The sequence below is a fragment of the Bubalus kerabau genome, chromosome 13 (assembly GCF_029407905.1).
Source record: "Bubalus kerabau isolate K-KA32 ecotype Philippines breed swamp buffalo chromosome 13, PCC_UOA_SB_1v2, whole genome shotgun sequence".
In the NCBI taxonomy this organism is placed as follows: Eukaryota; Metazoa; Chordata; class Mammalia; order Artiodactyla; family Bovidae; genus Bubalus; species Bubalus kerabau.
In genome coordinates, this window is record NC_073636.1 from 42,316,309 (window position 1) to 42,329,596 (window position 13,288).

At 48.6% G+C, this 13,288-nt stretch overlaps 1 protein-coding gene across 3 annotated transcripts in view; it reads right to left on the reverse strand.

Annotated features, from left to right (window-relative positions):
• The window catches only part of NAPB (NSF attachment protein beta), a 39,987-nt gene that overhangs the window by 4,331 nt on the left and 22,368 nt on the right, over positions 1–13,288 (reverse strand). For 2 of the 3 annotated variants that reach the window (XM_055544116.1, XM_055544117.1), the window contains 6 exons: positions 11,293–11,409; positions 9,529–9,575; positions 9,360–9,437; positions 4,490–4,545; positions 4,125–4,209; positions 527–631 (listed from right to left, as the gene is read on the reverse strand). In XM_055544116.1, the coding sequence (XP_055400091.1) occupies positions 527–631; positions 4,125–4,209; positions 4,490–4,545; positions 9,360–9,437; positions 9,529–9,575; positions 11,293–11,409 (488 nt within the window). The remainder of the gene's footprint in view (positions 1–526; positions 632–4,124; positions 4,210–4,489; positions 4,546–9,359; positions 9,438–9,528; positions 9,576–11,292; positions 11,410–13,288) is intronic. The other variant, XM_055544118.1, reaches the window with a different exon arrangement.

Sequence of the window (13,288 nt, forward strand, 5' to 3'; positions counted from 1 at the left end):
TATTTTTAATTTCAATTTCAGTTAAGAATAAACTTCTAAACCAGTTTTTCTGAAAGAGGCTGCTGTGGAGAAGACCACATGAGACAGATGTCATTGTCAAAACTCCCAGGGCAGGCGTCTGCTCTCGTGCACTGGACGGATGCTGTGCCCAGACGCCAGGGCCCAAACCCCAACCCTGTCCCCGCCTCTGCCTCCAGCCTTCACTCTGCTTTTCACTTCTCCCAATCCTCACTCCAACTCCACTTCTGAGTTTTAAAAAAGATGTGATTCTACTTTTCCTATCTCCCCTCAGCCCCCTGATTTCTTTAAACCAAACTACTGAATGAGGTGTGGCCCCTGGGTTGCTTTAACTTAAGAGCCTTGACAGCTGGGATTCCAGCGGCCGCAGGATGGCCAGGATGGGGTCAGGGACTCATCCCTGTCTTGTTTTTCATGGATACAGCACAGTTTTGCTCTGGACGACGGCTGAGCACCCGCATTCGGGGTGAATGAAGCACATCAGAAGCTGTGCCTCACGGAGCCTCACCTTGGCGTTCAGCTCATCCACTATGAAGTGGCAGAGGGCGGCTTTAAAGAAGTAATCCTTTGCACTGTACTTCAACAGAGGGTTATCCATGGTGTTGGCCCCAATCTAGGAAAGAAAGTGGGATCAGAGTAAAAAGGTTGGCTCTCCTACAAAAAGCACGCTGACCCTCACCTGCTCTTTAGCAAGTGCTCTCTCTGCGTCTCATGTTAGAGAATCTATGAAATCCATCCTTTTAACCCAAAGTCATGTACCAGAAATGTTACTGGACAAGAAACAGTATTTGAGACATAAAGTGCTGAACCTGTTAAAAGTGACTCAGAATTCCATGTCCAGCAGGGTGGAATAGACTCGCTGTCTTCTGTCCCTCCCACTAAGTACAACTAAAAGCCTTGATCCTTTTATAGAAAATTAACGTCAGGAGACTAAAACGTAGAGCGAAGAGCAGACCAGCATGGGGCACGGGGCAAATGGCAGGGAGTTGCCTGCTTTTTCTTGCATAAATCCCTGACTTGGAACAGAAAAAGCCAACAACCCATTAATGCCAGTGGGTGTGGCAAAGAAAAAAAATAAGAGTGAGGGAACAGATGGAAGTCTGCTTTCTCCAGCCAGAGGACCAGGAGAGGAGCGGTGCAGAAGACAGGGAAGGCTCAGATGACACCTGCTCTGGCCCACCCCACCCACAGCAGCAAATGCCAGAGACAGACGGGACGCCTGTCCTCCTGAGACTGGCCGGAGAGCTCAACTCTCCTGCCAAGGGAGCCAGCTAGGAGCCAGCCTGTGTCCCCACCACAGAGGCCTTTGGAGCCCATGTGGGGCTTGTTGTGCCATTCTTCCTAGAAGGAATGAGGCATCCTTGCCTCCCAGTGCGCCTGGCTTTACCATCACCTGCTAGAAACCAGGAGGCCAGGTGGAGAGCCTGGTCCTACACCTCCACCTGGCAGGAACAAGTCATACCCCTTCAGTGTCAAAGAAGACCAGCGGAGAAAGGAAGTTTAAACAAGACCCTGTCCTATAACACAATGTGGAAATACCCAGTTTTCAAGTAAAACTCACTTGCAATTCCAAGAAAAGGGAACAACTCAGGTTGAATGAAAAAAAGAGTAACTAATAAACAGTAGTTCTCACATAGACGAGATGTTAGAATTATCTAACAGATGTTAAAGGAATCCTCCTAAAATGTTTCCACCAACCATTACAAAAGTGCTTGAGGCCAGAGGGAAAACCGAAGCATCAATGAAGAAAAGAAAAAAAAATTCTCAGCAAAAAGCCCTAAAACATACAAAGAAGAAATGAGCAGAAACTTCAGAACTGAAATATGTAAAACCTGACATAAAAAATGGATGGGTTCAACAGCAGAACCCATGAAAGAGAGGGAGGACTCAGAGAACTGATGGCAGAACATTAGATATTACTCGGTCTGAACAGCAGAGAGAAGACAGACTGAGAAAAGAGGAACAGAGCTCTGGGATGTGTGTGACGATAAAACAAAGCCTGGCATCCGGGCCACCTGAGTCCCAGAAGGGGAGAGAAAGGAGTGGCTAAAAATCACTTGAAAATGTAGTAGCTGAAAATTTCCTAAATTTTGCAAGATACGTAAACCTACAGATTTCAGAAGTTTAGTGACTCCAAACAAAATCAAAGCAAAAACACCCTTGCTAAGCCATACAAACTTCTGAAAATTGAAGACAAACGAAAACATTCTGAAAGCGACAGAGAGAAACACCACCACACCTACAGGGAAAAGAGCCTGGATGACAGTGAACCTCTCATCAGAAACTAAGCCAGCCATAAGGGCACATTTCTCAAGTGCTGAAAAAGAGCTGTCAACCCAGAATTGTATACCCAGGGAAACTGTATACCCAGCTTCAGGAATGAAGGGGAAATCAAAACATTCATAGGTGAAGAGACAACAGAAGAATGTGTCACCAGCAGACCTACCCTAAAAGGATGGCAAACGTTGCCTTCCAAGTAGAACAAAATGCAGGAAGAGATCCTGAAACATCAAGAAGAAAGAACACAGTAAGCAAGATATGGGAAAATACGACGGGCCTTTCCTCTCTTCTTCAGTTTTGTAAATTAAATTGGGTGACTGAAGTAAAAATTGTAATAGTGACTGATGTGTTTCTAAAAGTGTGTAGAGGAAATACTAAAGACAATTATATATTGAATGGGAGAGGATGAAGGAACAGAAAGTAAGGTAAGGTTTCTATATTTCACTGGAACTGAAAAAAAATGACATTACCCTGTGATACAGTATGTAAATGTAACACCTAGAGCATAACACTACAAAGGCTATTTAGAGAGAGATACTCAAAAATACTTTAGATAATCAAGCAACCCCCTATAAGGCAAGAAAAAACAAATAGAAAAACAAAAAACAGAGGATAAACAGAAAACAAATACAATGGCTGACTTCAGTTGTAATATGTCAATAATTACATTAAATGTGAATGGTCCAAATACACCAATTAAAAGAAACTGGCAGAACAGACTTAAAAACAAGACCTAACTCTATGCTGTCTACAACAAACTCACTTCAACTGTCACAACATAGGCAGGGTGAAAGAAAAAGAATGCATAAATATATGTCATATACACATTAATCAAAAGAAAGCAGAAGAGGCTACATTTAGTATCAGATAAAGACTTCAGAGCAAAGAGAATTACCAGAGACAGAAGGGGGCATTATATGATAAAAGGGCCAATGCAGCAAGACATAGCAACCCTAAATAAGCATGCAGCAAACAGAGCTGCAAAATAACATGAAGCAAAGACTGACAGAAATGCAAGCTAGACAGATCCACAATGAAAGAGACTGCAGCACTCCACTCTCAACAACAGAAACAGAAAATCGGCAAGTGTACAGAGGAACCCAACACCATCAACCACGAGCAGCTTATCAACATTTGTAGAACATGTCACCCAGCAACAGCAGCACCACAGAACATAAAACAAACTTATAAGGGCTGAGATCACACAGACTGCACTTTCCAGCCACAACAGGATCAAACCAGAAACCAAAAACAAAGATAACAGGGACATCTCCAAACACTTGGAAACTAAACAAAACACTTATTAAAAAACCAGGGAAATAAATAAATTATTTATTGCTGTTATAAAAATGAATAAAGATAAAACAATGTAACAGCATCGTGACAGACAAAGCAGCACTTAGAGGGAAATTGAGAGCACTAAAAATGCCCACACAACAAAGAGGAAAATCAGTAAGTTAAGCGTCCACCATCAACGCCCTAAAAAAGAAGAGCAAAATAAATCCAAAGAAAGTAGAGGATAGAAATCAGGATAACAGAAGGAATCAATGAAAATAGAAAAACAGTACAGAAAACCACTGAATTCTACCAAATATCTAAAGAATTAACACCAATCCTCTATACTCTTCTAAAAAATAGAAGAGGAGAGAACTCTTTCTAACTCATTCTGAGGCCAGTATTACCTTGCCACAGAAGTCAAAGACATCACAAGAGAAAGTTAAAGATCAACAGCCCACATGAATACATGATGCAAAATCCTGAACAAAATACTAGCATGCGAACTCTGGCAGGCCTTCTGCACGAAGCTGCGCAGATGGCAGCCTCACCTGCTCGAAGATCTCGATGGCCTTCTGGTACTGCTCCAACTGGGCGGCATACGCGGCCACTTTCAGCAAACACTTGTTAGCCGAGCTGAAACCAAGAACCAGGCAGGGTGACAGTCCCAGAGAAAAATGACAAGACACCTCAGCGCACCTTCACCAGGTCCAGTGCAAGAGACCCCCAGAGAAAAAGCGGAGGTGTGGCTTTCATCACACGTCACAAAACTGTCAGACCCTTTCATCACATGTCACACAACTGTCAGAACCTTTCATCAAACATCACAAATCTATCAGAACCTTTTATCACACGTCACAAATCTATCAGAACCTTTCATCACATATCACAAAATTGTAAGAAAAACAATACTTGCCTGTTAGATTCCTCCCCCTTGTAATAATCGGCTGATTGTTCGTAATGGGCGATAGCCTGAAAACACACATGTTTTATTCAAACTACTTGTTTGAAGAGTTGCATTTACATTTGCACAGGTATTTTTTTTCCTATAAAAACCCTTTTCAACAGCACAACTTTCATAATCCGGCTTGCTTTATTTTGGAAACACAAGAAAGCATGTGCTTCCAGAAATCTGGTGGCAGGTGGCTTGCCATCTTCTTCCTGACCCCCAACCCAGACAAATGCCCACCGCCCCATTTCCCCAGGTCTGCGACAGTCAGGGGCAGCCACGTGACCCATCCTCTCCAAGGGGATGTCAGCAGACATGCTGTGGCCCACCTCCAAGCGTGGTCCATACAGCTGACTCTGCAGCCTTCTCCAGGCCTGTCCCCTTCCTATGAGCTGAAGGCAGCGACCACGTCTAGTGATGCTAGAAGCCATAAACTGAAGATGGCAGCCTTTCTGTCAGCCTGGTTCCCAAGTGGTGTCCCCACCACTGCCAAACCCTAAGTGGTGACACAGTTGAGCTATTCCACTCAGCTCTATGGCTCGCTGCAGCAGCATAGACATTCCTACAAGACCTAAGGATCCTGTAGAATCAGGGTGTTGCCTTCCACCTAGATGGGGGTGCTGTCAACTGTCAGGTGGAGAGGAAACAGGCTGCAGTCTGGAGAGCTAGAAGCCCTGGTCATGCTGTGGCATAAGACACAGTGAAATAAAGCACCCGATGACTCAAAGCAGAACCCATGCTGCTGGAGCAGGAATTCTAAGGGAAGAGACAGACAACAGTGCCTGGTTTTCAGCAAGGCTTCATAAGAGAGAACAACTCTGGAAAGATCAGCTAGTTTGTAGGCAATTATACAAGGACAGAACCTCATAAGATTGAAAAGGCCAACGTCTTCTATACCCCAACTGGCAAGAGAAGTCAGATGGTGTTTTCTATAGGGGCGGGCCAAGCGGGTCTGCAGCAGGCCTGAGGACACACACAATGCTCCGTGAGCCATTCCATCCGCTGCCCCCGTGGCTCTCCCACAGCAGCAGAGGCTGCCACCAAGGACACAGGCGTGAACGGGCAGGGCCGTGCCTGGAGACCTGCCTGTGGATGGTGGAATTTCAACCACACACTTTATGTGCCATGCAATGTTCTTCCCACCAGTGATCACAAAATGTAAGGACTGTCCTTAGTTTGTGGGCATAAACAGGCAGTAGATGTGCACAGTCCTGCCTTAAACATCCAGGTTCACCCAAGGAGTGGAGACTAGGCAAGGCCTGACATGGACTCAGGCCAGTAGCTCAGTGTCTGCAGGGCAGCCCCCAGGATTTGAGAGCGGGGTGTGGGGATGCAGGGGAACCCCATCAGAAAAGCCCTTGGACCAGGGTCACTGGGAAGCCCCCAGAGCTGACTGCATGGCCTTGGGCCCTCTCCCGTGGGCACCGGCGGAATGATCAGGGAGCAGAGCCACCTCTGGAGCCACGTCAGCCTCGACTGGACTGCAGGGCACCAGAGCCCATTTGTGAAGCAGACACTTCTGTGTGGAGTCACGACACGTGGGGGTCTACGGATCAGCCATGCAGCCCTCCCTCACTAACACGCTCGCATACAAGTTTTCTGAGTATAACTGCTAATAGGAGGAAAACTGGGAACAATTTAAGTGATTGAATATAATGGGCTACTGTGCTAAGATGAAGAATAATGACAGGAAGTTTCAATATGAAAAGTTCTTTATGAAATAGCACATTTAGAAACAGCCATAAAAAAACATATACCTGAAAGATGCAGCTGGCATCGACTCCTTTGGAGCAGGGGCAGAGCCATGGCACACACACTGCCGAGGACTTCCCTCCCCCTCTACCCTGTGAGCACCGAGGGTGAAGGCCCAGTGTGATGCCTGCCACGGCCAGTGCTCAGCAAACAGGTGCTGAGTGGACAAAGGCAGCTGCACTGCACAGGCAGTCCTGCTTATAATACCACCGGGTTTTCCATGAATTTCTAACCAATCAAACATCATCTCTGAACTGTCCGTATCCTCTAAAGTACTTGGCACTTCTTCCCATTGTAATGATGGGGTAAGTATGGGAAACAAGACCAAGTCACCGTGCAGGGAACCAGGCTGTGTGCACTCTCTCCAAGGAGGGAGCAAACTACTCACCTTTCTGCTCTCACCACCCAAAATCTGAGGAGCGGGGCTGGCCTGGAGCAGTGGAACTGCTGTTCTGGAGGGTGTGCCTGTGTGTTCAGTCACTTCAGCCATGTCTGACTCTTTGTGACCCCATCGACTGTAGCCCGCCAAGCACTTCAGTCCATGTAATTCCCCAGGCAAGAATACTGGAGTGGGTTGCCATGCCCTTCTCTAGGGGATCTTCCCGACTCAGGGATTGAACCCACCATCTCTTGTGTCTCCTGCATTGGCAGGAGGATTCTTTACCACTAGTACCAACTGAGAAGCCCTCAAGGATGATAATAAATATCAAAAGTAGAACACAACTATCAAGAACAACAGCGTATGTAACAATGAATCCAGACAAAATTATTACCCTCTAATTTGGATAAAGCAATCACTATACTCCTCCCTGGGGAGCCTGATAAGCCGCAGCATGCTGGAGAGCACTGGGCCCTGAAGGCAGAGACGGGGCTCCAGGACCACGGTCACCACCAGGGCCTTACAGACAACACAGTGGCTGAGAGTCAAGCTCTAGAGCCCACTGTGTAGGTAAAACAGCCTTCAGATGGATCATTCTTTTAATCTACACCCTGAGAAGCCTACTCTACCCTATAGATACCTACTCTATGCTAACACAGACAAGAGAAACCCCGTTCTCCAGGGACCTGAACCAGGGCTCCTCTGGGTCACTGATGATCACAGACTGTTACCATATTAATGTTCTACTTGAAGTCAAAGGAGAAATAAGTTTACGGAACTTCACATGCCCCTATTCGCCAGCTAAAATCCGAGTGAACCAGGGACACACTGTGGCTACACTGACAGGGAAGAAACTCACTCATGAATGAATCAGACCCAAGGTGCCTTAGTGTAACTGTTTTTTCAAACAAATGTCATGCGCCACCGACCCAATCTGGAGAGTCCCACCAGGGAGGCAAGGACAAGGATGTTTCTAGATACAGGAGCCCAAAGGAGAGGCGAGCTGCTCCACGAGCCTTCACCCCACACCACTGACACCCCTGACCCTGACACCCCTGACCCCGTCAGGGCCCGTGAGCAACTGGCAGAACAGCAGGAGCACTGGGGGTGACGTGACGGGCTGCAGAAACTCCCATGACAAACTGTCAACATTGTTTAACAAAAAGAAAACCAGGAATTCACCACAGATCGTTTTAGCCACCCTGAATCTCACAGAGACGCACATGGTGAAGAGGCTGCCTGAGATCTCGCCCTTCAGACTGAAAACTGAACGCTGAGGTCAGGAGAGGACAGAGCAGCCTCGGCTGGCTGGACACTCTGCCCACCAGCATTCACCCTTCTCAACACAGCTCAGACTCAGTAAAGACCAAGCCCACTCCAGTCACCCTGACCAGACAAGCGTCCTGGCCCCACTACTCCTGCTCTGCCATCGACTCTGCAGACTCAGAGTCACAAAGACGGGCTCAGGGCTGGGGTTCACCACCTGCTCCTGGGTCAGAGAAAACCTCCCCAGGAGACACGGCACACGGCCCTGATGTGGTCAAGGTCTGAGGGTGGCCTCAGAAGAGCAGGGCACAGCACGACAGGGATGGTCCAGAGACTGTCCATGACATAAGCCAGTGAGTTTTGAGCCGCCTGACCACCAGGGGCATCCCTGTGAAGCCAGAGGGGGAAGCCGCCTGTCCTACGGCAGTCCTGAGGGGCCGCCCCACCGGGGACCCCATCTGCTCTGGTGAGGAAGGCACCCTCGGCTCACTCGGCAGAGCCAGGGTCTCAGACACACTGGTATACCAGAGGCAGGCTTGGGCCGGTGTGGGGCACCCACTGCAGTGGAGGGAGAGAGCGAGACAGGGGTGGTGAGCGGGCCGTCAGAGTGCCTGTAAGGGGGCCCTGAGGTGGGGGGCAATGGGTGTGTCCTGGAGAGGGCGGAGGTCCCAGTTTTCGTGAGGTGGCTGGAACAGTTCCCATCACAGTATCAAATAGGCAAAGCTCTGCAGAACTGACGTGTGGTAGAAGAGCTCAGAGCAGAGGGAACAGCAGTCACAGGCCCTGAGGCAGAACACTCCTGACACGTGAGAGGCTCCAGAGAGGTCAGGGTGGCCACCACATGAGGAACAGGGGAGCACGGCCAGTGGGGAGAGGTGCTGGGTGAGGAGGCAGGCCCCGAGGCTGTGAGTAGTGGAGAAACCACCTGATTCACTGCTGACGCGGACGAGCTGCTGCCAGACACAGAGCACTTCGTGCCGTGAAGCTGTGTGAGCACTGAGGACCACGAGAATGAGGGCAGAGAGGGGATGAGAGCCCAGCCCCCAGAGAAGAGGAGGAAGCAGCCACGGGCAGGGGTGAGAGCACCAGGCAGGACATGCTCCAGTGGCCAAGAGAGAGGTGAAACAGGAAGCGAGAGTGACAACAGTCCAGGGCGGAAGCAGGCATGGGATGAAGGTGATCTCTGAGCTCAGCATCCACCACCAACAAAACCAGCCATTCCTCCCTGATGCATGCCTGCTGCCCACAGTGCTCAGTTTTACATAAATGCTGTCCCAAATCTGAGCAAAGGCAGCCTGGGGCCCTGGGAAGGGGTTTTTCCCTCCTGCCACCACCCGAGGTCTCCAGGAGACCCCACCTGCACATGCTTCCCTCTGCCCTCGCATCCCCACTGCAGGGGCGCCTGGGGTCCCCACCCACCAGCTTCCCCCATCTGCGCACCTTCTCAATGTCCACTAGCTCTGTCTCGTAGATCTCTGCGATTGTGATGTGGTGCTTGGCCGCAATCGTGAACCTTCCCTGGGGAGGAAACATTCTGGTCACATTCTGGTTAACCGTGAGCCGTTTCGAGGGCTCCACCCCATGGCCGCTCAAGCAAGGCAGGTCTTACCATGTCTGTGTAAATGTCGATGGCTGCATTTAAGCAGTTGATAGCCTCTGAAGCGAAGGCATTCAAGAGAAACAATGAAAAATCCATTCAGTCAGAGGGTTTGCTAAGCCTGTCTTCCTGGGGGCTTCTAGACTGCTAAGGGGGCCCTGCTGGGGCGAAGGGGAGGCAGGGTGGTTGGTAAGAAGCAAACGTGCGTCTGCACATGCCCGGCCCCTCCACGAGCCAGTACACAGCGGCTGCAGCATCAGAGAGGAGGGCAGGGTGGGCAGGGGAGGCTGGCTCAGTGACGCCTACCCTGACCCTGAGGACCCCACAGGGAAGCCTGCATCAAGAAGACGCCGGAGCCAGCATCAACACCCATCCACCTATCCGCTAAAACCTGAGGGCAGCTCCTTCCTCACTGACATTACATGTATGCAGTGATTTTGGAAGACAATTACTTTTTGTACAGGGTTAGAAGATGCTAACTTTCGGTGTACTAACAAATATCAACAGGAAGAAAAAGTCTAATAAACGAGAGAGCTCATGAATAATACCGAATTTCCCAGAACAGTGAGCCTCACAGAGCAGAGGCATTTACAACTCGGGCACACAGGGCCAATGAGTGCCCACCTCACAGAGCAGAGACGTTTACAACACGGGCACGCAGCTGGCAGCGCCCAGGGCACCGCTTCTGCTCTGGAGAGGCAGCAAAGCAAAAAGACCCAATGGAAGAATCAGGAAAGTAAGTAGATTAGTGAAAATGAAAGTGATTTCCCCCAACCTGCATAAGAAACATGGATAGTTGTGCCTTTAAAAATACAGGAAAATTGAAGAGCTACCCACAAAATCCCACTCAATCCCCCAGCTAGGAATTTGATGCCCTTTTCCTCTGTTTTCTGGACGCATTTCCATGAGCACACACTTTTTGTGAACCTGAGATTTCGGCTCCCTGTGGTCCTTCAGTTGCCGTGCAAATGTCCTAGGTCACAGGGCGTCCCAGAGGTCTGGGCCTGAGTGCCTGCAACACGTGGGTGTGGCACTAAATGCTGATGTGCAATGACTCTACTGTGCACTTGGGCTGTGCCCAGTTTTTCCCTTTGGAAATAAGCTACAACTAATCCTTATACCACAGCCCTTATTCCAATGTGAGATTGTCAGGAAACTCGGGACTTTTGTGTTAAAATGGGCTGCTGAAACCAGCGGGCAATCCCACAAACACAGGGCATGTGTGGAGAGAGGTCAGGCCTTCAATTGCAGAGTGTACGTTTCTCCAGCTCAAAAACAAAGGACATCTGAAAAACTTCACCACTTCAAATAACCAAGATCATTCTTTCCTCAAAACCAACACTTGGAAAAATGCTTTTTAAAATAGTCAGATAGTACTTGCTTTGGCAGCACGTATACTAAAAAAGTCAGATGAATGCTGTGTGTATAAACTGTTTGTAATTACTGGATTTTACGACCTCCCATACACTGCACCTCCACATAAACTATTCAGAAGTTAAGGAACGAACCTTTGTTTCCCTTAGTGGGCGAGATACACATTCAGGAAATTAACATTAAAGACTTACATAAAGTTAAAGCTAATTTCCAAAAAACTGTCCACAATGCAGCATAGATGGTGTTTAAGACGATGGTACTGACAACAGGATAAATTTAACAGATTTTCTCTACAGAAACTTTAGATAATCAGAGTTAAAAATCTTCAAATCTCCACCGTCCGGGAGTGCGTCTCCCTTCAGCACCAGAACTCGTGGGAAGTCTGGGGGGTGCGAGGCTCACCTTGGGGGTCTGCCTTCTTGTAGGCGTTCCCGGCGTCCACAAAGCTGGTGGCTGAGTCGTGTTTGCTCTGCAGCTGCATGTGGAGCTTGGCGGCTTGACAGAATGCATTTCCTGCAGCTGAAGATGACACATGAGTGAGTAAACACAGGAGCAGCCACCCGCAGGGCAGCCCCGCTCCAGCCCACGCCTGGGGAAGGCCCCGTCCTGATGGTGGCACACGTGCATGTGACCCAGTCACCTCCGGTGACCACAAAGACGCCCGGGACCCAGTGGGCCAGCAATAAGTGCCACTTTCAGCCCCAGGCCTCCTTCCACACTGCGCATTCAGCACTCAGCTCCGTCCCTAGTGCAGGCCCCACACTGATGGGCGTCTCCGAGGAGGCATGAGGCTGGGAGGGTCCATTTCCACTGACTCGGCCAGCATAGCCGGAGAAATGGCAACACAAGAAGAGGCAACACAAGCCCCCAAATCAGACCGCCCAGCTTCAAGTCTTGCTCTGAACGATTAGAGGAAGAGAGGACTTCCAGGCACTTCTGATGATATGGACCCACCAGTGCAGCCTAGGCCCTGCCAGTCTGAGCCAACGCTGGCCCAAGATTGGAGGTGGGACTGGAGAAGCCTGCCCACCAGGCCTTGACCCCTACCTTTGTGGATCATGAACCTGGCAGCCCAGAGGAGGGTCCAAGCTGCTGCCAAGTGGTAGGTAGGAACCCAGGACCTCCGGGCAGCTGGAAACTTCCCACCATAGTTCAGGAATGCGACAGCCAAAGAGCAGCTCTGATGAGTTGGGTCTCAGAAGTGTGTACCATCACTCAGACCTTCTGGGCAAAGTGCTCAGGACAGCGTGGCCCCAGAAACACACTCATGTGCTGGCCATTTTAATAATCACATGTATATCTGCCCTCAGAGCACACCTGTGCTTTGCCAGGTTGAAATGTCATCATTTCTTTTAGAACTTAATCCTCTTCCTCCCACCAGTAATTTCATTTTTTGACATTTTATCTATGCTGGCCATCCCAGAACCAATGGTGTTCCATCCCTTCCTGGCTGGGGGTAACAGCACAGCACACAGGCTCTCCCGGGCTGGCTCCACTTCCCCGGATAGTATTAAAAGCACTGATTTGACAATTTCACACTCCCACCTTCCAAAACAAGCTGCTGGCTCACCTTTTCAATCTGAGCACTCACTCCAAACACCACTAACCTCCATCTCTACCAATGTGGAAGTATCTTTAAAGGAGCGTATTATCAAAATAAAGTTACACACCTTCTCAGACCCAGTTTCCTCAACTGTAAACATCTAATTCCTGCCAGGATGATCTCTCAAGAGCAGAGTAACAGACAAATCAGACGAATTCTTTTATTCTCATAAAATAACTTCTAAAACTATAAAGAGATGAGATGCAGTGGTATCACGATCACCACCACAGCAACATGGAAACGATTTCAAAGAACCTAATTTTCTTTCAGTTTATTGTTTCCTTTTTTAACCACTTTTAAAATTGAGGTATAGTAGATTCACAATGTTGTGTTAGTTTCAGATGTTCAGGAAACTGTTTCAGTTATACGTATGTGTGTGTGTATGTATATATATTCATTTTCAGACTCTTTTCCTTCATAGGCTATTACAAAATATCTAGTATAGTTCCTTGTGATATACGGTAGGTCCTTGTTGTTTATTTTATAAACAGTGGTATCTGTTAGTCCATTAGTCCCAAATTCAAGGAACCTAATACTCTGTAAAATACACTCAGCACCTGTCTACTGTGCTGCACATATGGGTCCAGGCCCTGCAGGCAGGGCAGAGAGAAAGCACAGTAACACGCTGGCCTTCCAAGGTTTATGTTCCAAGGAGGGATAGCACATAATAAAAGCACAGACAATACAAACGAACAAATGAACTTCACTTATTTTTGCTAAATGGTGCTAAGGGCATCGGGGAAGAGGGGAAGGGGCTGCCCAGAAGAGTGGACTGCCAGGGATGGCCAGGAGAGA